Consider the following 25,361-nt stretch of genomic DNA (forward strand, 5'->3'; position numbering starts at 1 on the left):
GGTCACTTGGAAATGTGTACTGATAGACGTACGTTATTTGAGGCGGTTCCACCCCAGCTGCAAGGGGGCAAGAATGATTTTAAAAAAAGAAGCTGAACACCAATTTCTTCAGGAGGCCTGACTTCCGGCTAAATTTAGAGGGAAAACGTTTAAGGGAGCGGCCCCGCCGAACAACCAAGAGATTGTTGAGAGTGCGATCAATTCCCACTAGTCGGCTCAGAAAATGAGAGGGGGGGATCCGATTTAAGCGCCTCCCGTTTTCCAGTTGAAGACAGAACTTAAGGATTCGTGTGGGTCAGGCCCGCTTTCAGGATACTCCATTCCAGCAGTCTTGTAGGCTGGGTGTACTTTGCAGCCACGAAGGGTGCAAAGAGAGGGACTTTCTCAGAATGACCGAAGACCAAGGCTCATTTCTCACGGCGTGTGATTTAGGGGTGTCGCCCACCCATCAAAATAACGATCTCCAGATTAGCTTTACAATTCCACCGTGCAGGCAGGGTGGAAGAGGTTGTAAATCACTAGTTGCGAAATGCCCCAGGATTTTAAGCCGGTCAAACAAGCAAGAACCCCCCCCCCCCCAAAACCTAGGAATGCAGGTTTAACAGATTAAGAGTTGAAAGAGACTTTGAAGGTCATCCAGCCCAACCCAAGGAGACCCTACATCTGCCTCTACCTAGGATCAAACTCACAATCTCCTGGTTGCAAGGCAAGAACTCTAACCTCTAGGCCAGAGGGAAACTATAGTTTTAGTTTGCTTGATCGTCATCTTTTCGTCAGCCACACGATTGGGGGGGGGGGGGGAGAGATTTATTTAGCTTTGACTCCGCGCCTGGTGCAAACCCAACTATTTTGACGATATAGATTGAAAAGGCGAAGGGAGCTTCTTCCCTCAATCTCTCCTTAGTTTAGCAGTTGCCTGATCGCCGCGAACCAAGTTACTGTGATCAAGAATTCGGGGACAACTTTGACAGCTATTGACTTCTCGCGCAGTTCAGTATCATGCGACCAGGGTCTCAAGGACGCCCAGTGACAGCCTAAAAAGATTTATTTTCGGAGATGACGAAGTCCCTCCAAGCGGAGGTGGGCTGCTAAGGTGGACCGATGAGGTGTGGTCGCTCCCGCCGACCTAAGTGCTGGCGGAGTCCAGCGCAATTCTGCTATTGCACCTGGGCAGGGAATGAAATCGCACGCGGACATGCAGGTGTCTCTTTCTCCTCCCCCCTGCCTCCCTCCCATTCTCTCTCTCTCTCTCTCTCCCTCCATCTGTCCCTGTCTCCCAATCTATCCTTCCTTCCCTTCTTTCTCTCTCTCAATCTTTCTCTCCCTCCATCTGTCTCTTTCTTTCCCCGTGTCCTTTTCTCCCATTCGATCTTTTTCTCTCTCCCTCCATCTGTTTCCCAATTTATCTTTCGCTCCCTTCTTTCTTTCTCTCCATCTCTCCTTCATTCCTTTCCCCTCTCCCTTCCTTCCATTCGATCTTTCTTTCCTCCACCTTTCCCTGTCTCCCAATCTATCTTTCTCTCCCTTCTTTCTCTCTTTCTCTCCCTCTATCTCTTCGTCCGTCTCTCACCTGCGTATACACGCGCGATTTCGCACCCTACCCAGGTGCAGTAGCAGAATTGCGCTGGACTCCGCTAGCGCTCAGAGCCAGGGGGGCGAGCACAAATCACCGTCCCACCTGAGCAGCCCACCTCTGGGCCGCAAACCACGACCTGGATGACTGAGCATCCCCATGGATTCGATGGCTCCTCTCGCTCTTCACCCTGCACGCCTCGCAGGCTTCAGCTTGGCATACTTCCGAGGCCCGGAGCCTCTCAGTCCTCCTGCCAGCAAGTCGGGTTCGGGGGGGGGGGGAGCAGCACCCATCAATTTGAGCCCGGGATAGAAATCACCTTTGAATGGGAAAGTGGCCGACCTGACCTGAACCTTTCCCAGCGAATCCCAATTCGCACCAGACTCCCAAACCTCTCATTGGTACCCACGAAAAAGACCGTGGCCGCTTCTCTCCTTGGCTCTCTTGCAAAAGACACCCCCCCCCTCCCCAAATCCTCTCGCCTCCAAAGGTACCCGAAGCGCGGTTGGATCTCTGCGTAATTGCGCACTCCACCCCAGCGCCCAAAGACGCAATTCCTCGGTTTGGAGCGTACTGACCCGCCACCCTGCCCATTAAATTCCGCGGAGGGAAACCAAAATTGGGTGGGTGGGGGTCTTGCATCTTTGCCGTAGGAGAAAGATGTCCCGGCTTCTTTCTTTCTTGAAAGCTGGACCTTAGCGGGTCTAGAAAGAACCGCCAGCCGTTCAGCACCAAAGGACCTTTAAAGAGGGCGAATCATCCGCTGGAGAAAAACACGCCCGGGGGCCTTTTAACAACAGCATTTAGATTTATATACCGCTTCACGGTGCTTTTACAGCCCTGTCTAAGCGGTTTAAAGTCAGCCGCTTGCCTCCAACAATCTGGCTCATTTTACCCCCCTTGGAAGGATGGGAGGCTGAGTCAACCTTGAGTCAACTACACCCGTAGCGAGTGGCCGGCGCATCCAAGCGGCGCAGCTAAAAAGGAAGTTGTAGGTTCACACACGAAGGAGTTTCAGCAGGACCATCCAATAATTTAATCAGCGGCGAGGCTGGGAAGAAAGTGGATATTCTTCTAAAGTCCCATAGTTACAGCGGGGCGTCCCCTTTATGGATACATTCGCTCGTCTTTTCCAGCCAAGACGCTGCCTGGCAGAAACTGGGCGCCCGGATTCAGGAAATCCCCCCTTCCCGGTTCAATCCCCAGGAGATCAAATCGAAGGGCGCTGGAACCTGTTTCCCCTCCCCCCCCCAAAGTCAAGTCATTGGGGATTGAGTTCCAGTTAGGTAGTTTAAAGGGTGCTTACAAAATAGCTCCCCGCGCTTTGGCTCCCCTGCCACGCCCTGCACCTCAAAAAAGGGGGGATTCTGATCTCAGGATTACTTAAGGCTTACAACATATAAATATAACGCGGAAATAGGGAGGAAGGAGAGTAGGAAACGTCCAAGAAAAATCGCTGGTTGGAAAACGGGGACCTTGGAGTGGAGAACGCTAAATGGCCTTTTGGGGGACTGGGGGAAGGGAGAAAGAGGGGGAATCTCGAGGTCTTCTCCGAAGGTCGTATTTACAATTAAGGACGGCCGAGCCAGCCCGGTGTTTCGCCTGGGGCCGATAAAGGCAAGCGGGGCGGCTTCTCCCCTTGGCCTCCTTTACAAGGGGGCAGCAAATGCAGGGGAGGGGTCCTTTCCCTCCGGGCCGCTCCCTTCCAGGGCCTCCTCCAGGGTTCTCCCCTCAAATCAGCGGCCCTTTCACCGGGACCGGCTTCGCGGGAGCCGCGGCGGGGCGGGGCGGGGGTGAGCCGGGGGGGCGGGGGAGACTTTTCACGGGTGCTGGGCGATGCAGTTGGCCAAGCCCCGGAGCTGCCGCACCACCGTCTCGATCAGCTTCTGCTTGTCGCGGTCGTTCTTCCGGAACTGGGCGAAAAGGTGGTTCTTCTTGTTCACGTCTTTCATCCTGAAAAGGGAAAGTCCAGGAAACAGAAGAGGGTCAAGGAAGCTCTGGGGAGGAACACCACCCCCACCACCCACGCCAGGCCCAATTCCCCAACCCACACTTGGGGGGGGGGGGTTCCTTCTAGAGGGGGGCTGCTCGCCCCCCTGGTTCTGAGTGCTGGTGGATTCCAGTGCAATTCTGCAGGGAGCGAAATCGCGCGCGGGCGGAGAGAAGATCGAATGGGAGACAGAGAGAGGGGGAAAGAGAGAGAAAGAATGGAAGGAAGAGATAGATTGGGAGACAGGGAGGGAGGGAGAGAAATATAGAATGGGAGGAAGGGAGACAGAGAGAGGGGGAAGAGAAAGAGACAGAGATGGAGAGATGGGGGAGAGAGAAAGACAGAATGAGAGGAAGGGAGGCCGAGAGAGGGGGAAGAGAAAGAGACAGAGATGGAGAGATGGGGGAGAGAGAAAGACAGAATGAGAGGAAGGGAGGCCGAGAGAGGGGGGGAGAAAGAGACACGTGTGTCGTGCGTGATTTCGCTCTCTGCACAGGTGCAATAGCAGAATTGCGCTGGACTCCGCTAGCACTCAGAGTCAAGGGGGCGAGCACACCTCACCACTCCACCTTAGCAGCCCACCTCTGGTTCCTTCCATCCTCCACCAGAAAGCGTGGAAAGACCAGAAGGGGCGTCCAAGGAAGGTCTTGGGGAGGATCCAAGGTTGGGCCTCTCAAGGCAAGCCAGACCTCCCCTTTGTTTGTTTTAAGACCGAGTTTCAGGCCTTTGGGAGGTGGGGATCCGCTACCTTGATCTCCTTGGGGGAAACAGCATTTAGCATTTAACCCTCCCGGTAGGCCAGTCAATGTCCTCTGGCGGGACCTAGCGGAAGAGCCTTCTCTGTGGCGGCCCGAGCCCTTTGGAAGGAACTCCCTCCAGAGATACTTTTGCAAAGCCTTGAAGACTCATCTCTGCCTGTGGGCATTGGGGTCCTGAGTGTTGATACCTAACTCCATTGATGTTATGAGTGGATAGGCCCAGTTGGGATGGATGTGGACGATTGTGTTAAAATAAATGGGCTTTTAGATATTTTTTTTGTTTTAATATTTTAATATTAGATTTCTATATACTTGTACTGTACTGTATTTATTTATTGTACTGTACTGCAATGTACTGTATTTGCTATATTTATTTATTATGTGGCCTGAGTCAGTTGAGAAGGGTGTAGAAGTCTAATAAATAAATAAATACATTTAGACTGATCTACCACTTCACAGTGATTTTACAGCCCTCTCTAAGAGGTTTACAGACTGAACATATTGCCCCCAACAATCGAGGTCCTCATTTTACCCATCTCGGAAAGATGGAGGGCTGAGTCCACCTTGAGCCAGTGGTGAGATTTAGCTAGCAGCTATATTTAGTGAGCAGTTAGCTGCGCTCTAAGTAATGAGGATGGACTTGGAGATCGCCCCGATTTCGGGAATGTCCTGAAAGAGGCCAGTTCAATAAGGCGACTATTTCTATCCGAACCTCTGTAGTTCAGCAGTTCAAATCTCACCACCGGCTCTAAGTCGACTCAGCCTTCCATCCTTCCGAGGTGGGTAAAATGAAGACCCCGATTGTTGGGGGTAAGACGGAGGAGGGGAAGAAGCTGTAGTTCCAAGAGGCCCGCATGCAGCCCCCCCCCCAACAAAAGGGGAAAAAAAGGGTGCGTGTATTCAAGATCTCCTATAAAGAGCAGGACTCCCCCCGCCCGGCTCCATTACACAAAAAGAACCATTCAAAATTTGGCTCTTTCCGCGAAGCTTCCGCAAGAGTTCTAAAAATTGGGGGGGGGGGGGGGTTGATTCCAGATCGAAACTATTCGAAACAATTGCTTACCCTCGGTGGACTCTGCCAAACGTCCCGGCGTTGCAAGCAGGAGAGAAAGTTTGGAGGGGGGGGGGGGAGAGAGAGAGAGAAAGAGAGAGCGCGCAATCGAGTTAGCAAACGGCAAAATCCCATCTCCCTGTAGCAATTACCCGGGAACGTTTGGAGAGAAGATCCCAGCCAGCAAATCAGACGCGCACACACGCGTTTAACTTTCAGATTTAGTCAGCCTGGCTCGTTTTTATTTTTATTTTCTTTTTAATCGCTCTTTTAAATTTTTAAAGTTTTTTTAAAAAAGCAAACGAAAACTTTTATTTTCTTTTTTAATTAAAAATTTTATCGCTCTTTTTAATTTTTAAAGTTTTAAAAAAAGCAAACGATTTGAGGAACCCGGCTCGGTGTTTTTTTTAACCAGATGATCAATAATTGGCCATATCCGGATCCCTTAGATTAGAAACATAGAAGATTGACGGCAGAAAAAGACCTTCTTGTCCATCTAGTCTGCCCTTACACTATTTCCTGTATTTTATTTTAGGCTGGATATATGTTTATCCCAGGCATGTTTAAATTCAGTGACTGTGGATTTACCAACCACGTCTGCTGGAAGTTTGTTCCGAGCATCTACTCCTCTTTCAGTAAAACAATATTTTCTCACGTTGCTTCTGATCTTTCCCTCAACTAACCCCTTGGAAAGAGAAGCTACCCATCGATTTGCTGGTTGGTTTAAAGAAAGGGGAGGGGGGGCCTACTGGAGATCAGAAATAGGAGAAGATCAGCGGAAAGCAAAAGCGTCTCAGGAAAGGGGAAAGGCGGCTCAGGAAGCCCCGATGCGTAAGGCAAAGAAAGCGCTTCTCCTTCGCAGGCTGAGCTCTGGAAGCCCAGCCGGGCCCACGGTCTATTTCAGAGGCCGGTGGGTGGGTGGGTGGTGAGAAGAATGGTGAGTTTTTGGTTTGCTACAGACGCAGGACGAGAAGCCTGTTCCACCCGCAAACCCTCCTCGCCAACCGCTCGGAACGAAATTGCAGAAAACCGCAGTTAGTTTTGGGCTTCTGGAGGGAGCGGGTGGATCTTCTCCGGGGCTGGGGGGTGGGATGCTTATCTTAGTGGTTTTGTTGGAAAGAAAGGGGGGACCTTTGTCGTCTGGGAAAGCAAAAAAGGATGGAGGGGACCCGAGGATTGGGGGGTCTCCTCCAGCGCAGCCCGCGCAAAGCCGGAGCCCTCCGCGGGGGACTTACTTCTCCAAGAGGGCCAAAGCTGTGCCGGGGCTGACGCGCAGGTACTTGGAGCCGGGCTGCCCATAATCGGCCAGGTAAGTCGACCAGTCCCACACCATGAAGAGATCCAGGAGCTGCGGGAGACAAAGCGACAGAGGAGGATCAGGTCAAGGCGGCTCCATCGGGACGAGCCTGCAAAACACACTCACCACTCTCTTCATCTCTCTCTCTCATTCTCTCCATGTCTCCTCTCTCTTTACCTCTCACTTTATCTTTAATATATAATATACTGTATATATATTCATATCTCTCTCTCTCTCTCTCTCTCTCTAGCTATCTCTTTATGTCTATCACCCTCCCCCTTTCCATCAGCTCTCTCTTTCTTATACTGTATATATAATTCATCTCTCTCCTCTTTCTCTCCTTTCTCTCTCTCTCTCTTCCTCTATCTCTTTATATATATATATCTTCATCTCTCTGTCTCTAGCTATCTCTTTATCTCTCTCTACCTACCTCCCCCTCTTCATCTCTCTATGTGTATGTGTGTGTGTGTGTGTATGATGTATGTATGTGTATATGTATGTATGTGTATATGTATATGTATATGTGTGTGTATATATATATATATATATATATATATATATATATATATATATATCTCTACTGAATACACACACACACATACTGTATATCTTCATCTCTGTCTCTAGCTATCTCTTTATCTCTATGTCTCTCTCTCTCCCCTCTCTTTCTCTCTCTCTCTCTTTCTTTACATATATATACCATCTCTCTCTCACTCTATCTCTCGCCCCCCCCCCCCTCTTTATATATCTCTTTATCTTTTTTTCTCTCCCTCCCCTCCCAGGAATCCCTTCATTTCGAATCCCTTCCGCTAAATTTGAACGCTTGAGGGTGCGTTCAAATTTAGCGAGGGACCAAGAGTCCAGTGCGGAGAGGGAAACGGCCGGCTGAGATTTCCCTCCGGCCCCTCTTCTCCCACTTCCCCCACCCCACCCCACCGGGCCCGCCCGCAGCTCTTTCCCGGGCCGGGCCTCTGCCACTTGGCGCTGCCTTCCGATCCCCGACCCTAATCTCTTAAAAGCCCGGGTGACTCCGGCAGGAAAGCGGTCGCCCCGTCTCCAATTGGAGGTCCTTAATCCCCCGCTTAAATTACTTAAAACCCCACTTCCGAGCCGCGGCTCTCCATTGTTTCGGGCTCTCGACTGTCCCGACCCCCCAGCTTCCCCGGCCTGCCACTTGGGCGCGGATCAGAGTCTCCACCGGCTTCGCCCCCCCCCCCAAACACCCCCCCCCCCCCAATCTTGGCGGTTCCTGCGAGGTGGTTTGTTTTGACTTCGCCCCGAGCCGAGGCGAGCCGGCCGGGACGCTTCTCCCGGGCCTTGATCCCGTAATTAAAGGGGCCTCGGAGCGCCATTTCCTCTCCGCCTTAATCCGAGGCTGCCTGAAAGGGGGGAGAAGGAGAGGGGGGCTGCTCATGTGGAAGGGTGAGGTGTGATCGCCCCTGTGGCTCTGAGGGCCGGCGGAGTCCAGCGCAATTCTGCTACTACACCTGGGCAGGGAGCGAAATTGCGGACGGAGACGCAGGTTAGAGACAGGGAGCAAGAGATGGAGGGAGGGAGAGAAAGAATTGAAGGGAGACAGAGAGAGAAAGAGAGAGAGAGAGAGATAGGAAGGAGGGAGAGAAAGATAGATTGGGAGACAAGGAGAGGTGGAGGGAGGGAGAGAAAGAGGAAGGGAGACATGGGGGGAGAGAGACACCTAAGTTTCTCTAAGGTGGTTTCCATAATCATTTCTGATTTGCTTTTTTTTTTCCCCCTTTTCCCTTCCACTGAAATGATTTAGGTTTTTAAGATTATTTAAATTTTTTAAACATGCACATCTCTGAAAATAAGACTCCCTGGATAGTCTGGTACTTACATTTGAACTGAAACATTTAGGAATGCCCTGTTTTACATTGTAAGGCATTCTGGAAGACTTTTCTGATTTAGAAACTAATGCAGACCCTTCCTTAAAAAGTTCAACAATGCATACTTGGGCCAAAACAAGCCCCATGGAACTGGACAAAGCTTCCTTCCAGAAAAGCAAATGGAAATTGTAACCAGAAAAAGTTAGTAATACACTCATAACTTATTGACATACCATTGATACTTGTCTAAATATGCTACCAACCTTCTTCAGAACATGTTACTACACATAAGCCATGGACTATTTGCTCTTGGCCCTGGGGACTACCTGCTCTATGTTCAACTAGAGCAACTACATTATGTATGCTACCTGGAGTTCCTGAATAAAAGGCTGAATAGAAATAATAATAATAATAATAATAATAATAATAATAATAATAATAATAACAACAACAACAACAACAACTATTATTATTATTATTATCATCATCATCATCAACAACAACAACAACAACAACAGCAGCAGCAGCAACAGCAACCTGAAGTGTAAATCCTCATGGAAGTATATGGGAGAAGCTTAAACAGGGAAATACTACAACTATTAATGCTGTTAATCCATAATTCTCATTAGGAGTATGACAAATAGGCAATAAGATTTCAGGAAAACCCAGTTTTATAGCAATTGTGTAAGCCATTCATCTGCAATTCACTTTTCTATTGTAATATTTCTTTTCCATTCTGCAAAATCTGTATTTAATAACTAAATAAAATAAAAATTTCAAACAACATTGATTAATGTCACGAGTTCCTAAAATTATCATTTTTCAAACAGATCAGTTAATTGTCACTGATGAATGGGAGGCTTCAAGCTAGCAAACTATCTTTTGTTTCTCATTTATATAAAGCGGCACAGGCACTCAAAAATCTTTGATAACTTCTACATTAAAACATAAGATTTTTTACACATCAGCTAAATATTAGTATAACATTTTGTCATCCTTTTTATGTTATAAAACAATATATATTCTCCAGATGTATCTTTTCCTCATAATGATCTATTTTCCTTTTTCAGTTATTATTTATTAATGTACAAATATAATAGGAAAAAGTAAGAAAAAATAGGAAAACAAATTATAAATAGAGGTTTATAAGCATTCTAAAATTAAAAAGAAAAATTTTCCAATCAATACTGATATAAATATAGATACTATTATATTTATATCAATTTGAACATTGAAATAAGTATTAACATAAATTACTATTAAAATCAGATAATTGTATAATTAACTTGCAGTGGTTATCAACAAGGTTCAGTTTATAAATTATAAAATGAGAAAAGAAAAAATCATTAAGTTTTATCTAATCTGAAAAAATATATGAATTTAGCAGATCAGAAGAAAAGAAAAACATAAATGTCTTATATTAAGAGTAAAATCAAACTTTGGATATGGTATGAAGACCATGGTATGATTCCATTACTGTTCCATCGTTACATACCAATTGTTTTGTTTAAATTCTATTTCCATTTGATTTTATAATCCTTAAGCTGTTCATTTTCTGAACTGTACTGCAATAAATGTTGTGAATCCTGTGTGACAAAATTTTCCAAATTCAGTCGAATATCTTAAGTGTTTCTCTTTGCTTTTTGTTATTCCTTTGGGACTATATTGCTTATTTGTAGATTTGGAAACCAGTGTGGTTCAATGACTACTGTATTTTAAAGAATCTCAAAGGACTTAATCATTATTTTATTTGATATGAGTGACTACCCCTCTAATATTTTTTTCCTGTACACTGTTCTTCATAAATAAAGATCAGAACAAGAAATGATAAATGTAGTCTGATTCTTTTTCTGTATTTATCTCATAGTTTTAAAATGCTAATTAGTGAATAAGTTGAATTCCTATGCAGACCATCTGAAAGTCCTGCCCTGTCCGCAGAAGCAATCTAGCCAAAAGATTAAGTCACATTTGAACCTGAGCCAATCACTGCATCACATTGGGATAGTGGAGGTGCTTATTTAAAGCAATGGTGAGTTGCACTAACTTCTTTGCCTCTCCTCCCAGTTGTATCTAATTGGGAGAACGGGGGACAAGTTCTGAAGAAAAATTATCTTGTCTATCATGAAAGAATTTATTCCAGTATACATCCTTCTAAGAATATCCTAGAATATTCAATATGCTATTGAATTAATTATAAAAACTCAAAAATTACCTCCAGCAATCAATGAATTTGCTAATTGGCAAGGGAACAATTTTCAAATTGTTCAATTCTTGGCATGATGCTGCATTGATCTCAGATATGCAAAAACACGATTGATCCTTAAATAATATAAACAAAATCCTTAAAATCAATAGCATATATGCTTTACTCAACTTCTAATGCCCTCACCAGATTAGGCTGCATCTCACTTGAAGCCTGGACAAGATTATGTCAGCTAAGATTCTGGGCAAAACAAACCATTCAGGGAAACCTCATTGGTACCACCTCTCTTCCCTCCTTCAGTCTACTTTGAAAAAAATGGACCAAGATCTGAGACAGTATGAACTGTCAATACCAGCCCTACTTGCCTTGAGCCTAGAAAATACTTGGTAGAACTTAAGCAAAGGGTATGGATTTAGACATTCAAACAGACAAAGCCAAACTCTCCCTTTAGATAAATTGCTCTCCCCTCCTGGACCGCTCCAATTATTTCTATAAGATTCTGTGTGCTTTACACAGAAGGGTCTTCTCCCTAGCCCATAGAGATGCCCTCCTTATTAGGGTGACAGCTGATTGATAGATAACGCCAAATTCTTGAGTATGTACTTGCTCAAGTACGTAGGTTGAGTCTTTTTTACACAATCTTATCAAATGCCTACTGTACTCTTACCAGAGCCAATGCACCCTCCTTGAGACTAACAGATTTCACTCATGAAGATAAGATTGAGCTATACTTACTAAAGGACCACTTACCCAGAGGTTTTGAAGGCAGTAGCAAAATTTTTATCTAGAGTCTTATTTTATACAAATCATTTACAGTAATATCTCCAATGAACTGCTAAATTTATAAGCTTTTTCTTACATATGTATTCATATAATGCAAATATTAATTGTGTGCTATATTGTATATTTTGTGGCATGGGCTTAGGCTGTAAATAAAGACATTCTCCTACCAAAAAGACAACCAAGAAAATGTCAGAATGCAAATACTGAGTGAAGGTATTTTGTTCATGTCAGGAAAAAAAGGCCAATATAAAAAACCCTTACATTTACAGTAATCAAGAGAAAAATTCAAAAGGTAATCAAGAGAAAGTCCTACCTCCGTGAGAGTCATTATGGTACTGAAATGGAAGCAAATTTATCTTGAACTGTCTGTCTATGTGTGTGCTTCAGAGTTCACAGAATTAGTCTTACTATATTCAAGGAATCTTAGTCACTAGTCTAAGATTTGTACAACAGATAGTGTGTACAAATTCATATCTTCCTCACTGCAACCACACACACACACACACACGCACAAATTGCACATCTCTCTCTTGGCTACATATATTTCATATGCAAATTGTTACTTGCTTATTTTGCAGAAAGAGTGTTATTTGTGCTGGTAAATAGAAAGGACAAGGCACTAGAAAAGGCATCCACCCAATTTATGCCTTCTGCTGTTGTAAATCCTGCTTCTCACACACAGCTGCAGAATTGCTCTTGAAGCTAGAGAGGAGAGACTGTTTTTAAGAAAGAAAGGTGTATATGTGTGTGGGGGGGGATCAAGATAGCAACTTTAGTAGCCAATGTTCCCCTTTTCATTTATGTAGAATGACAGAATGCACAAGGTCTGTAACACGGAGAGAAGCAAAACTACTGAAGTGTCAGCCACTGTGCCCCATCTCCTGGACATCCAAAAGAAAGGGAAATGCGGTTGGTATCACCAGAGACATCATCAGCTCCAGACCAGTGCAGAAGAGACAAAATATTTTATTCCAACCGTGTTAACAACAACAACAACAACAACAACAACAACAACAGAGTTGGAAGGGACCTTGGAGGTCTTCTAGTCCAACCCCCTGCTTAGGCAGGAGACCCTACAGGACTTCAGACAGATGGTTATCCAACATCTGCTTAAAAACTTCCAGTGTTGGGGCATTCACAACTTCTGGAGTCAAGCTGTTCTACTGACTATCTGTTCTGACTGTCAGGAAATTTCTCCTTAGTTCTAATTTGCTTGTCTCCTTGTTTAGTTTCCACCCATTGCTTCTTGTTCTACCCTCAGATGCTTTGGAGAATAGGTTGACTCCTTCTTCTTTGTGGCAACCCCTGAGATATTGGAACACTGCTATCATGTCTCCCTTGGTCCTTCTTTTCACTAAACTAGCCATGCCCAGTTCCTGCAACCGTTTTTCATATGTTCTTCATATGTTTTCATATGTGTTCTTTCTAATAATTCTACAATTAGCTGGTTACACTACAATTAATCCCCAAATATTTATTTTAAAGAAGGCCATAGAAACCAGCTTTAAATGCAGCACAGAACCAACTCATATAAGCACATTAAGTAAACCCTCCAATTATTCGTTCTCTTCCCCTCCTGAGGGCAGGAGGCTTATATTGGACCAAGCATCTGAGCAAGGTGGAGCAGGGAGAGTAGTGAACTATAGCGGTGTACGTTTGGGACTCCGGGCAATGCCTCTTCCTTTTTCACTCACCACTGCAGTTGCATGATGTAGCAATGGACTTACCGATGGCCATGAGCCATCTGCTATAATGATTCTTTGGAGCTATGTTAGTCATTGGTAACATAATTTGGCACTGTGCAGATGTTCCCTTGAAGTCAGACTGATTCGCTATCAGGGAAGGCTGGCAAACAGTATCATTGTTGACAGATGTTTCAAGGAGCATCAAATGAATTTTCTACAGCTCAATAGGAAACATTTTCCCATTTGTTTAGTCTACATAAAGACGCTGCAGAGGGGCACATATCTATTCTGTTTATAACTTGATGTACTTCGGTTTTACTTATTTAGAATTCACACAACTATTTCACATTTTCATAATTTCTGTTTTCAGTGGATTGTAAACATCCTCCACCCCAGAACACCCAATTTGCACTGAAAGATGTTGAAACAAAATGCATAAGCCACGCCCACAGTGTGGTAGTAAAAATTTTGGTAGCCCATCACTGTCTAGGACCAAGCTGTATACATAACAACTCGCACTGCCCCCACCCTCCTTGCCTTCCGTAAAAATTTGAAAACAGATTTATACCACCCCAGCCTCTGCCCAATGAATATATTTGGTATGATAGTATGTGTGTGATTCTTTGATTTTAAATGTTTAGTTTTTAAGGAATTTTTTTAAAGTCATTACTCTATTAATTGGCCTAGAATGTTTTATTATTGTATTTTTCACTAAAATGTTGTAAGCCGGGCGGCATATTAAGTCCAATCAATCAATCAATCAATCAATAACACTTCTACTTCCATTTTTATATTCCAAAAACCTTTCTGAAGTGAGCTGGGCAGACACATGGTGCCCAGCTCAAAGTTAACCCTCATTGATAAAAAAAATTAGACACTTTTTCATTCTGCTCACATCTGGTCTGGTCTGATGTTTACCGTACAAACTATTTTTATAAATTATAGCTCAGCAGGGAACAGATTTGCTGCATTTACTGTAAATGGGAAGCTCTGTTGACAAATATTCTGGAAAGATGTCACATAAATTTAAGATTGCAAAAGGATTAGTAGCTGAGAATTTGAAATAATTACAAATGTAGGAATATGTTTTCTTTCAGATATTATACCATTAGGCAAAATGCTAGAAACCTACAAGGCTTTTAGCTTATGACTGATGCCTTAATAATCCCCTGAAATGTAGGGAACTGTCAATAGAGCAGAGTGCTAAAGAAATCAATATAAATATAGGAGTCTCTCTTGTAAGTGTGTGGCGAGATATGTACACATACAGTATGAGTATGCTAATTTTCTAGAGAGTGATAAATTAAAGACCAAGGTATAAAGAATAAACTGGAACCACTGTATAATTTGTAAATATTGTAATGTTCTTGGTTTAAAATTTTGGTGGAAGGGTTTGAATGTTGTTGGGTGGCAGGAGCACACATCACTGAGCACTGTTTTTTATGTAGTGTGTATGTGTTATTATAAAAATTAATAAAAAATATTATATAAAAAAGAGAATGATAAATCTGTATGTGATTCTCTCTCTTTCCTTTCCTCCCCCCTCTCTTTCTCCCTCCCTCCCTCTCTTTCTCTCTCTCTCTCTCTCTCTCTCTCTCTCTCTCTCTCTCTCTCTCTCTCTGCCAATGAGAGCCATGACTATCAACAATTATTCAGCTGTCTTCTGTGCTAATAGTGGACTAGAATCTGACTGAGTCTTTCTGGTCCAGTGTCTTAATCATTGAAGTACTGATTAAGACACTGGACCAGAAAGACTCAGATTCTAGTCCACTCTTAGCACAGAAGACAGCTGAATAATTGTTGATAGTCATTCTTTCTTAACCTTAAAATGGGAAGCAATATACTGTATATATATAAATTGGACTGGCGTGGGATAAAATGGTCCTTAGCCTTTGATGATCAGGCCTTCATCTTGCATTGCTTTGGCTTAAGACAACCATAATGACTCATATCTCAGCAGAAATAAAACCGTACACATGTTTATTTCCAATGAAGCAGAAGAGGATATAATCCTAGGAGATTGAAATCCTGTAATTAAATATAAAGGCGGAACAGGAAAAGAATTTGAAGGCAAGTTCAATCATATGACAGTTATTTTTGCCAAAAATATACACACCAGCTTACAACTGTTTATAGTGATGCAAAATTTACAGTTTCTGGCTAACTGTTCCCACAATGGTAGTACATAAGAGGCTGGTTGGTGCTACTATAAAATGCAAGGTTAGCAAGTGGCATTGCCAGTTAAGACATGGAAACTATGATTACTAAGAGTATGTCATTTTGCAATTCAGCAGTCACTTGGAAGTTGAAAAAATGGCTGTCCTACAACAGTACACAACATAAACAATCCTGTGCACAGACACACACTCTAACTATACTGGGTAGAATCTAGTAGTTGTCAGTGGTACACAGCTCTGTTGATGCTGATTAGTACACTGCTTGGATCAAAGCAAACTTTTGTTGAAATACATGGGACTAACAAGACACGTCGCTCTCAGTGGAATCAAATCAGGAATTATTTATTTTGAATCCATTTCGTTTCAACAATGCAGTCAAGCTCCTTAATCATTCATAGGTGAAATAAGTCTGTTTTAAAATAAGATCTGTATAATGAAAGGTATGCAAGCATTTCGCCTGATTAAATTATATTTGAAAATAAGGCAAAGGATAAATTAGTAGTTCTTTCTTGCTGCTGGACCAGAAGACTTCAAACTATGCTGGCTGGAGAATTCTGGGAGTTAAAGTCCACAAGTCTTAAAGTTGCCAAGTTTGGGGACCCCTGAGATGGACAGTCATCTGATACAACCATTGTAACTGGACCCTGTATTGAATAGATGATCACAACTTTAATGTTCTCTTCTAACTTCCTCCTTCTATGCATAGAAAATATATACACCAGGGTGATTCGACACAAAAATATGTAATCCTTCCCTGGTGCAGAGCTGAAGGGATTGGATACTGTAGCCTAGAGCAGTGTTCCCCAACCTTGGCAACTTGAAGAAATTTGGACTTCAACTCCCAGAATTCCCCAGCCAGCAAATGCTGGCTGGGGAATTCTGGAAGTTGAAGTCCAGATATCTTCAAGTTGCCAAGTTTGGGAAACACTGGCCTAGAGGATAATTCTCTGCCTTAAAAGGCAAAGGTTGCAGGTTCAAGTCCCAGTGGGTATGGCTAGCTGGCCGAAATAGATCTATCCTAGTCTCCATTAATTTTCAAATTCAGCAAAAAAAACATGTGACACATACAGATAGAATTGTCTGCTATCAATAAAATTAACTGCCTTGGAAATGGCCCTGGGTTGGGCCGAGAGGCAAATAAGGAGCTGTGATGTTCCTTCAATACACCAGGGTGATTCGACACGAAAATATGTAACCCTTCCTTGGTGCAGAGCTGAAGGGATTGGATACTGTAGCCTAGAGGATAATTCTCTGCCTTACAAGGCAAAGGTTGCAGGTTCAAATCCCAGTGGGTATGGCTAGCTGATGAGGCCAAAATAAGGCCGAAATAGATCTATCTTAGTCTCCCTTAATTTTCAAATTCAGCAAAAAAAAAACATGTGACACATACAGATAGAATTGTCTGCTATCAATAAAATTAACTGCCTTGGAAATGGCCCTGGGTTGGGCCGAGAGGCAAATAAGGAGCTGTGATGTTCCTTCAATACACTTGGGTGATTCTACACAAAAATATGTAACCCTTCCTTGGTGCAGAGCTGAAGGGATTGGATACTGTAGCCTAGAGGATAATTCTCTGCTTTACAAGGCAAAGGTTGCAGGTTCAAATCCCAGTGGGTATGGCTAGCTGATGAGGCCAAAATAAGGCCGAAATAGATCTATCTTAGTCTCCTTAATTTTCAAATTCAGCAAAAAAAAAACATGTGACACATACAGATAGAATTGTCTGCTATCAATAAAATTAACTGCCTTGGAAATGGCCCTGGGTTGGGCCGAGAGGCAAATAAGGAGCTGTGATGTTCCTTCAATACACCAGGGTGATTTGACACAAAAATATGTAACCCTTCCTTGGTGCAGAGCTGAAGGGATTGGATACTGTAGCCTAGAGGATAATTCTCTGCCTTACAAGGCAAAGGTTGCAGGTTCAAATCCCAGTGGGTATGGCTAGCTGATGAGGCCAAAATAAGGCCGAAATAGATCTATCTTAGTCTCCCTTAATTTTCAAATTCAGCAAAAAAAAAAAAAATGTGATATATATATATATATATAGCAAATAATTCTAGCCACCATCTAAGACTTCTTAGACTGTTAGGAAAGAGAAAAGAGAAAGAGAAAAAATATTTTTAGAAAAGTAATATTTTATTATATACACCAGTTTGGTGTAGTGGTAAAGGCATCAGTCTAGAAATGAAGACATCAGCCAGATGATGATCTTGGACTAGTCATTTTCTCTCATCCCCAAGAAGGAGACAATGGCAAACTATTTCTGGGGTGGCTGGAGGGGGCGAAATGTTGACAAGAAAACTGCAGGAATTTGTCCAGGCAGTCTCTAAGAATCAGACACAATTGAATGGAAGGGAAAAAATTATATTCAAATTCCCCTTTATAGAAACCTTAACTCCAGGCTAAGTTAGGACTTTGAGAACATATCCATGTAATTTTTTTCATCAAAGTATATAAATAGTGTAAGAACCATAGTAGCCCAGTGGTTAGAATACAGTATTGCAGGCTAATTTTGCTGACTGCCATCAGTTTGATCCTGAAGGTTGACTCAAACTTCCATCCTTCTGAGGTGGATAAAATAAGGACCCAAGTTGTTGGGGGGCAATATGCTGACTCTATAAACTGCTTAGAAAGGGCTGCAAAGCACTGTAATATAAATGCATATAAATCTAAGTGCTATTGCTATTTCTTTCTCCTGGAATTTTTGTTTTTACTTTACATCAAACATATATTCCTGGCATTTTTTTGTGTTTCTCATCCAATAACTAAACCTCACCCTGCTTAGTTTCCAAACCCAATTGAGATCAAGTTATAAAAACTCATCAGTCCTAATCAGCAAAAATCTATTAAGACTTACCAGAAATAGTAGCATATATGTCTTAATCTTAATCAAATAAATCCATTTTGTATTCCAACACATCTCTAAGAAACATAGAAAAAGAAAACTGCCCATTTATAAACAGGTCTTTAGAGCCTTTGACTCTGATGTCAACCAAATAGTGCAAACTGGAGACAAATAATTTAACTGGCTGAATTAATGCATACATATTGCGCTTAATTATCTTTTTAGATTTTTTTCATTCTGCATAAAAGCGTATTCTTAGTTACTGCAATTGTTTTCATTCAACTGGTTCAATTTTTTCCCTTGAGCATATAGTTTTAAATATTTAATCCTTCTCTTGTTAAAATTCCACTGGAAATGAAAAGGGAAATTCCCCTTGTTGGATTTGGGGTTGATGGAAAGTTGCACCTCATCAATGAAGTATGATCAGATTATAGAAATTGGCATGCTTTCCTGGCTACACATCTTCACTATGTTCCATTAAAATATTTTTTTATGCTGCCAGGTATTATTTAATGACCTTTGCTGTGTGACAAGATTTCTACCAAATCCTAAAGCTGTATAGCTGGCAAAAGTTGTACACACCAGGATAGCTAAACATTTTAAGAATTTATTTCATTTTTGGCAGAGATGTTTGTGATGATCTAAGTGCAGGACTCATTTTTTAAAAAATTCGCTCAAAATAAATATTTACCCTTTCAATTATTAACATGGTGGAATATTTTGGATGCTTCTTTTATGACCTGCTAGTATGTAATTTTTAAAAATTATTTTGAATTACCAATGGCTACGTGTAAGTCATAAGCATACATATTGAAGATGGATTTGTTAAAAAAAACCTTTTTTTGAAACATCCAACTCTTGATAATCATAAGCCTGCCTGTTGTTGTTGTTGTTGTTGTTGTTGTTGTTGTTGTTGTTATTATTATTATTATTATTATTATTATTATTATTATTATTAAAAACCTTTTCCATGATTTTTATTAAGTTTCTGGTTTGGGTGCCCATTTTATTTGCAAATCAACAGCTATCGTTTCTACTGCAGAATGACCAACACTGAAAACCACATGGTTACAAATTTCTTGATAACACTGTACACTTAAATAATTTGATGCTGCAAAAATAAAGACAATAAGTAATATGTGATTATATTATAGGATTGCATTGATTAAAAGTAATACCATAGGTATGCTATCAATCTATCTTTTAAAAGGAAAAAGGGAAATCAAATTCAGCATCCGGGTGGCCTAGAGAAAATATGAAAAGCCTCTTGTATTTTTTATGAAAAACTTAGAGATAAGTTTAGTGACTGAAATGTTTAATAAAGATTAAATTATAGTTTTTAAAAACTTGTTCATTCCTAATATGAAAACTTGGGAACTCATTTATTCTTTCTCTGCCCAGTAATGAGTTAACTCTCTGCTATTTAAAGCTTCAAGGAGCCAAGACTGAACCCAGCAGTCAGAACAGTCTCAAAAGAACAAAAGAATATGCGAGAGAGAAGACATTTGTGTGAGGAATTCCTGTAGCTGACCCCTAGTTATGTGCCCCTGCTATTTGAACCCAATTCACATCTTCAAATGCACCACTCAGCAATTTGGCTGCAAGATAAAAAGGACATTTGTTGCTTACTTTGTGCTTTCGGATTTTTCCTCCTGTCTTGCACTCTTTTAGTTTCTGTTTCCAAATTTGTAGATGTAAAACTAAAATCAGATTTAGATGATTCCGAACAATCACTGTCCATCAGGTCTGAACTAACTAATCAAATAATTTTTTAAATTATAATTAAAATAAATAATCACATTTTAAAATGCAGGTGCCATGGTGCTGATCACAGAAGTTGAAGAAATAACATTTTTGGTGACTTTTACAGCTATATATAACCATACATAAAGTCAGCAGGTACTTATTAAATATAATTTTTCAAGCGCGGTCAAGTTCCAGGTAACAGCAGAAACCCATGTGGCTATTCACTAGAACAGCATTTTGGTGGTCTCAAAAATTATTTTATCTGCCTGCTTCAGGAATGATATACCCTCCTTAGAACTCAACTTGGAGGGGAAAATGAAACTATGGTTTAGAAAAGAGAACTCAAGGCAGAAAGCTATAAACCACCAGGTTATATAGTTATATAGTCAACTTCAAACTAATTAAAGATGTTAAGAAAAAGTTGCCACAATCAACATGTTGGCAAATTAATTGCTATCAGCTGTATAAAATGAAACAAGGGAATACTGGCGTTAGTTCACGTTTAAAATGCTGGGAATTGAAGCTTATAAAAAAAGAGGCTTCAACAACTACAGATCTCACAGGATTTAATTTTGGATACCAGACTTCGAGAACCAAAAGAACCGAAAAGGTACTATAAATAAAGATGACACATGATCTGAAAATATTTTCAGTCAATGTAAATGGATTGAATAACCCAAGGAAGAGAAACCAAGTATTAACTAAACTTACGAAACAAAAAGCCCAGATAAACATCCTGCAAGAAGTCCATATCAAAAAATCAAAAAGAAGTCTCCTTAAAAACTCAAAATTGGGGAAATTATATACATGTCTGGCTAATCAAAAGAAAAGAGGTGTAGCAATGTATATTGATGATCTAATTGAATCCAAAGAAATATACAATGATGGGGATGGAAGGATTTTGATAGTACAATTAGATTTAGAAATAAAACCTTTAACAATTGTCTCAATTTATGCACCAAATGATAATCAAAAACAATTTTATAAAGATTTACATGAAAAAATTAATGAGTTATCAATTGAAAATATGATAATAATAGGAGACTTTAATGCAATTTCAGATGACCAAATGGATTATAACGGGAAAATAAAATAAAAGAAAAGAAAAAAAGGTAATATTACCGGCCTCATTTTGGAAAATGAGTTCAGAATTAGCATTAAAAGACGTATGGCGAGAACAGCATTTAAAAGATAAACAGTATACTTTTTATTCCAACCCACATAAGACATGGTCTAGAATTGATATGGCTTGGGCCCCTATTCACATAATGGAACAAATAAGTGAAATAGAAATAGAGACAAACACTTGGGCGGACCATAACCCTCTATCCATATATTGGAAAGGTAAAAGGATAATAAAGAACTGGTCAATGAATAGAACAATAATAAAAGACCCTGAATATAAGAAATGGATAGAGAAGGAATTAGAGATTTTTCTAAAAATAAATAAAAACACAGAAAAAAGAGGCTGCGTTCTCTTTTTAGGGTTGCATATTAGTTAGCAAATATCGCATCGTATTATTGTTTTTTCCTTAACCAGTGATCAACCCAATACTTCTGGACTATTCTACAGGTAAAGTACCTTTGTATTAAATACAATTTGCCTGAGAAACATGTCAGAACACTTGCTGTGTCGTCCTTTTCAACAGGTAAGGCTGCCTTCCAGAGCCTTGGGGAATAATTAGCTGGGGGTGGGAGGCTATTATAAAAACACACATTCACTGCTAAGGCGCGGAGTTCACAGCATGCAACCTGCCAAGGCCTATTTCATGGCCAGCCATGCCTGCCTGAACATTTATTGAGTTCCAGCCTGCTGCGATAGTGCAATGGTGGTTAGCTCCAGATAATGGCGGCCGCTAGTATGGAAGCTTCAACGTCAACTTCTCTAAGGGCCTGAAGTTGGCCTTTAATGAAAGCTTATCAACATTAAACAACACAAGTCCCACTTCTGCTGTCAAAGCATTAAAAGTGCCCGTTGCCTGTGGACAGAAAATGTCTTTCTTGCTTTGCAAGGCAGAGAATGAAGGCGATAACCTTGATAGAAGTGTGCAAGAACTATTACATAAGCCAGTGTTTCCCAACCTTGGCCACTTGAAGATATTTGAACTTCAACTCCCAGAATTCCCCAGCCAGCATTTGCTGGCTGGGGAATTCTGGGAGTTGAAGTCCAAATATCTTCAAGTGGCCAAGGTTGGGAAACACTGACATAAGCAATGAGAGCCAAAGCAGTATTTGGAAGTGACTGAGAGGATCCCCCTTGATTCTCCACAGCTGGCTGGGGAATTCTGGGAATTGAAGTCCACAGGTGTTCAAGATGCCACAGTTGGACACCCCTGCACTATAATTTAACAAGGAGGAGATATAAAGCTTTCAGAATTCTGTTCTTGTAATTTATTTCAATGAAGTATAGTTTTAGTCTTCTAATGGACTTTATTTTCTGGTCTAATCTACCTTTTCTGGCTGACAAGTCACTTTTTTCACATTTAAGATTAAGGAGGTTGTAGGCTGCAATCCTACCTGCACCTATTCATATTATCTGGAACCAACTCCCTCTGGAACCAACTCCCCCCGGAGATTAGAACTGCCCCTACTCTTCCTGCCTTCCATAAACTCCTTAAAACCCACCTTTGCCGTCAGGCATGGGGGAACTGAAACATCTTCCCCTGGGCATGTCTAATTTATGTATGGTATGCTTGTGTGTATGTCTGTTAGTATATGGGGTCTTTTTTAAATCTTTAATATTTTAAATTGTCAGATTATTTATGATTTGTTTCCACGTGTTGTGAGCCGCCCCGAGTCTTCGGAGAGGGGCGGCATACAAATCTAAGTAATAAATAAATAAAATAAATAAATTATCTACCTTTTCCCCCTTCTATAGGATTGCGCATTAGGAAAAACAGAAAGCCACCCATGATCTTGAGCCTGTGTGCTAAGACGCAAGCACTACTGCCACCCAAAGCAGATTGTTTTGGAGAAAAAGTCCCAATGAAAGAAAAAAAAGGGGGGGGAGGGGGAGGAGAGGGGGTTCATTTTCAAGAATACCTATTTTGAGATAAAGCCCACTGTTTTCTTTGATAGATAACTGGGATTCATGTGGGCTGAGAAGATTTTAGCCTCAACCCAACAAAGGCTGAAAAAGTTTAGCCAGCATTAAAAGAAATCCCCACCTGACCTCCAGATAACCCAAACAGGAGATTAGCCCATTTCCAAGAAAATAAGTTGTCACACTGTTAGGCCAATTGCTCCTATTGACATTTTGCATAAACATCTAGCAGAGGGTGATCAGAAAGAAGTCTTATGCCATTAAGGCTTTCCCCCCTTCTTTCCTTCTTCCCTTTCTCTCTCCCTCTCTCTCTTTAATACCTAAGCTTTCCAGAATAAAGGCCTTTCCGAATTAGCGATAACAAAAGGGTCAAGAGGTCACAAACCTTCTTTTAAGCAGGTACAAATCTAGAAAGTTTAAATTCATTGGAGTGCGCAAATGAAAACTTTTTAAAGAAGTACAAAACTCTGTGCACAGCCCAGATTCCTGAAAGAACCCATCAGTTTAGTTTAATGACAGGAATACTTGTATCAAAAAGTTTAGGCTACCAAAGAGTGCATTTTTTAATTATTTACTTTAAAATATTCAAACCCAATGATCAATCATTTTTTTTAAAAAAATGTTTTTTTTCTAATCCTCAAGAAATATGGTTCTATGTATGTAAGATTTAAAAAATTAAGGTAGGTTTCTTTAAAAAAAATCTTAGTATTTAGGGAAAATTATTTATCGCTTGCACAGAATGTAATACATACTACAAAAATATTTTACAATTTTGCTGAATTTATTTTTGTTTAGATCAGCCATTGAAAACTTATTCTACGAGAGTATGAAAGTTTCTATTCAGAACTGCAGTATTCATCTTTGAAATTCAGATATAATGGATTATGGATTCTTTAATTTTTTAAAAATAAATATCTTGTCAACAGTTTCCTACCAAAAGAGCCTCCCTAATTAGCACATTATGAACTACTGTACGTTCAACAGATTTCATCTCATTCAAAAATGATAAATTTTAACCTATGATTATGATAGCATCCATCCTTGACTCAGACAATCATATCAAAGATAATTACTGATAATTATTCACCTCAGAATTTGATGAATTAAAATATGTAAGATTAGTTCTGACTCAAAAATTATACATCTAAAAGAATCTAAAAATGTAATTTATTGAAAACAAGTTAAGTAACAACTTTCATTTGGTATTCATGTCAGTGTTTCCTATACACAAGGACCAAGTGTATGTATGTATATATAGTATAGGGTTTCTTTATATACATGTTTGGGGGGGAGGGATTTTCCCCTCGGCATTGGTTCTTTTTGTTCAGAAGTTGCTGCTCTTGATGGACTCAATCTTTGGAAAGTACAAATACATATTAAAAGCACATCAAAATGATTTCTATGATCTATCATCATGCAAAAGATGGAAAGAGCATTGTAGGCTATCCATAATTCAGTAGAATTAAATGTTACAAATATAAAATTATTTGGTCTTGTAGCAAACTTGCATAGCTGCTACAATAAAGACAGTAGTCCTATAATTTCCTTGCCAGTATATTATAGAGCATAGTATTTTACTTATCGAGATGCATATTTTATTACTGTAAACATATTTTAGGGAGGGGGTGGGGTGGGAGAAAGAAAAAGAGAGAGGGAGCTAGAATACAATGCAACTAATCACAGTCATACATTTGAAATAAGTCTTCTCTGAGTGACTATGGGATATGATATTCATATACATGATTTTGTTTAATCTTAGTTATAAATATATAAATATTTTTTCTGAATACTAAAACGAAAGCTATATATAATTTTAAGAAATTGTGCTTTTACACAAAACATAAACAAAACATTTATTATTAACTTTTGTGAAACAGAATTATGCTAGTTTTCCTTTCAAGATACATTTTCAGAGAAAACTTTCATCAGCTCCATTGTGAAGATTCAGTGCAGTTTTAAACTGAACAAACCACTTCTGAAAACATCAGCCAATATTTAGGGAAACAGGGCAATGATATTAACCTGAATATTTTTTTTTAATAAGTGGTTCTAAAAGCTGAAAATCAAAAACTTGCCTTGCTACTGTAATTAAGCACAGGAGGAAAACAGCATTCTTTTTTAAGATACCATAATATATATTTCAAACAGACAACCCTCAGAAAAGATATAATCTCTCACACGTTTGTAAGTGTATCTAAACACATAAACTTTGGGGTTATGACAGCTGCACCACAGGGAATTGTTTTGTTCTGAAAAAAGTCAAAAGTTATTTGGGTTCATACTAATCCTTTGCAACTTAAATTATCCCAAAGGGCAAAACGCTTTCTTTAAATCTACCTAAAGCTTTAGGAACTTTATGAGAAATG

The 25,361-nt window shown here is 40.7% G+C and overlaps 1 protein-coding gene across 4 annotated transcripts in view; it reads right to left on the minus strand.

Annotated features, from left to right (window-relative positions):
* Positions 1 to 2,582: 2,582 nt before the first annotated feature.
* The window catches only part of EXOC6 (exocyst complex component 6), a 140,217-nt gene continuing 117,438 nt past the window's right edge, over positions 2,583 to 25,361 (minus strand). For all 4 annotated transcript variants that reach the window (XM_070752393.1, XM_070752392.1, XM_070752394.1 and 1 more), the window contains 2 exons: positions 6,608 to 6,720; positions 2,583 to 3,526 (listed from right to left, as the gene is read on the minus strand). In XM_070752393.1, the coding sequence (XP_070608494.1) occupies positions 3,394 to 3,526; positions 6,608 to 6,720 (246 nt within the window). In that variant the 3' untranslated portion in view covers positions 2,583 to 3,393. The remainder of the gene's footprint in view (positions 3,527 to 6,607; positions 6,721 to 25,361) is intronic.

Source organism: Erythrolamprus reginae, chromosome 5, assembly GCF_031021105.1.
Source record: "Erythrolamprus reginae isolate rEryReg1 chromosome 5, rEryReg1.hap1, whole genome shotgun sequence".
NCBI lineage: Eukaryota > Metazoa > Chordata > Lepidosauria > Squamata > Dipsadidae > Erythrolamprus > Erythrolamprus reginae.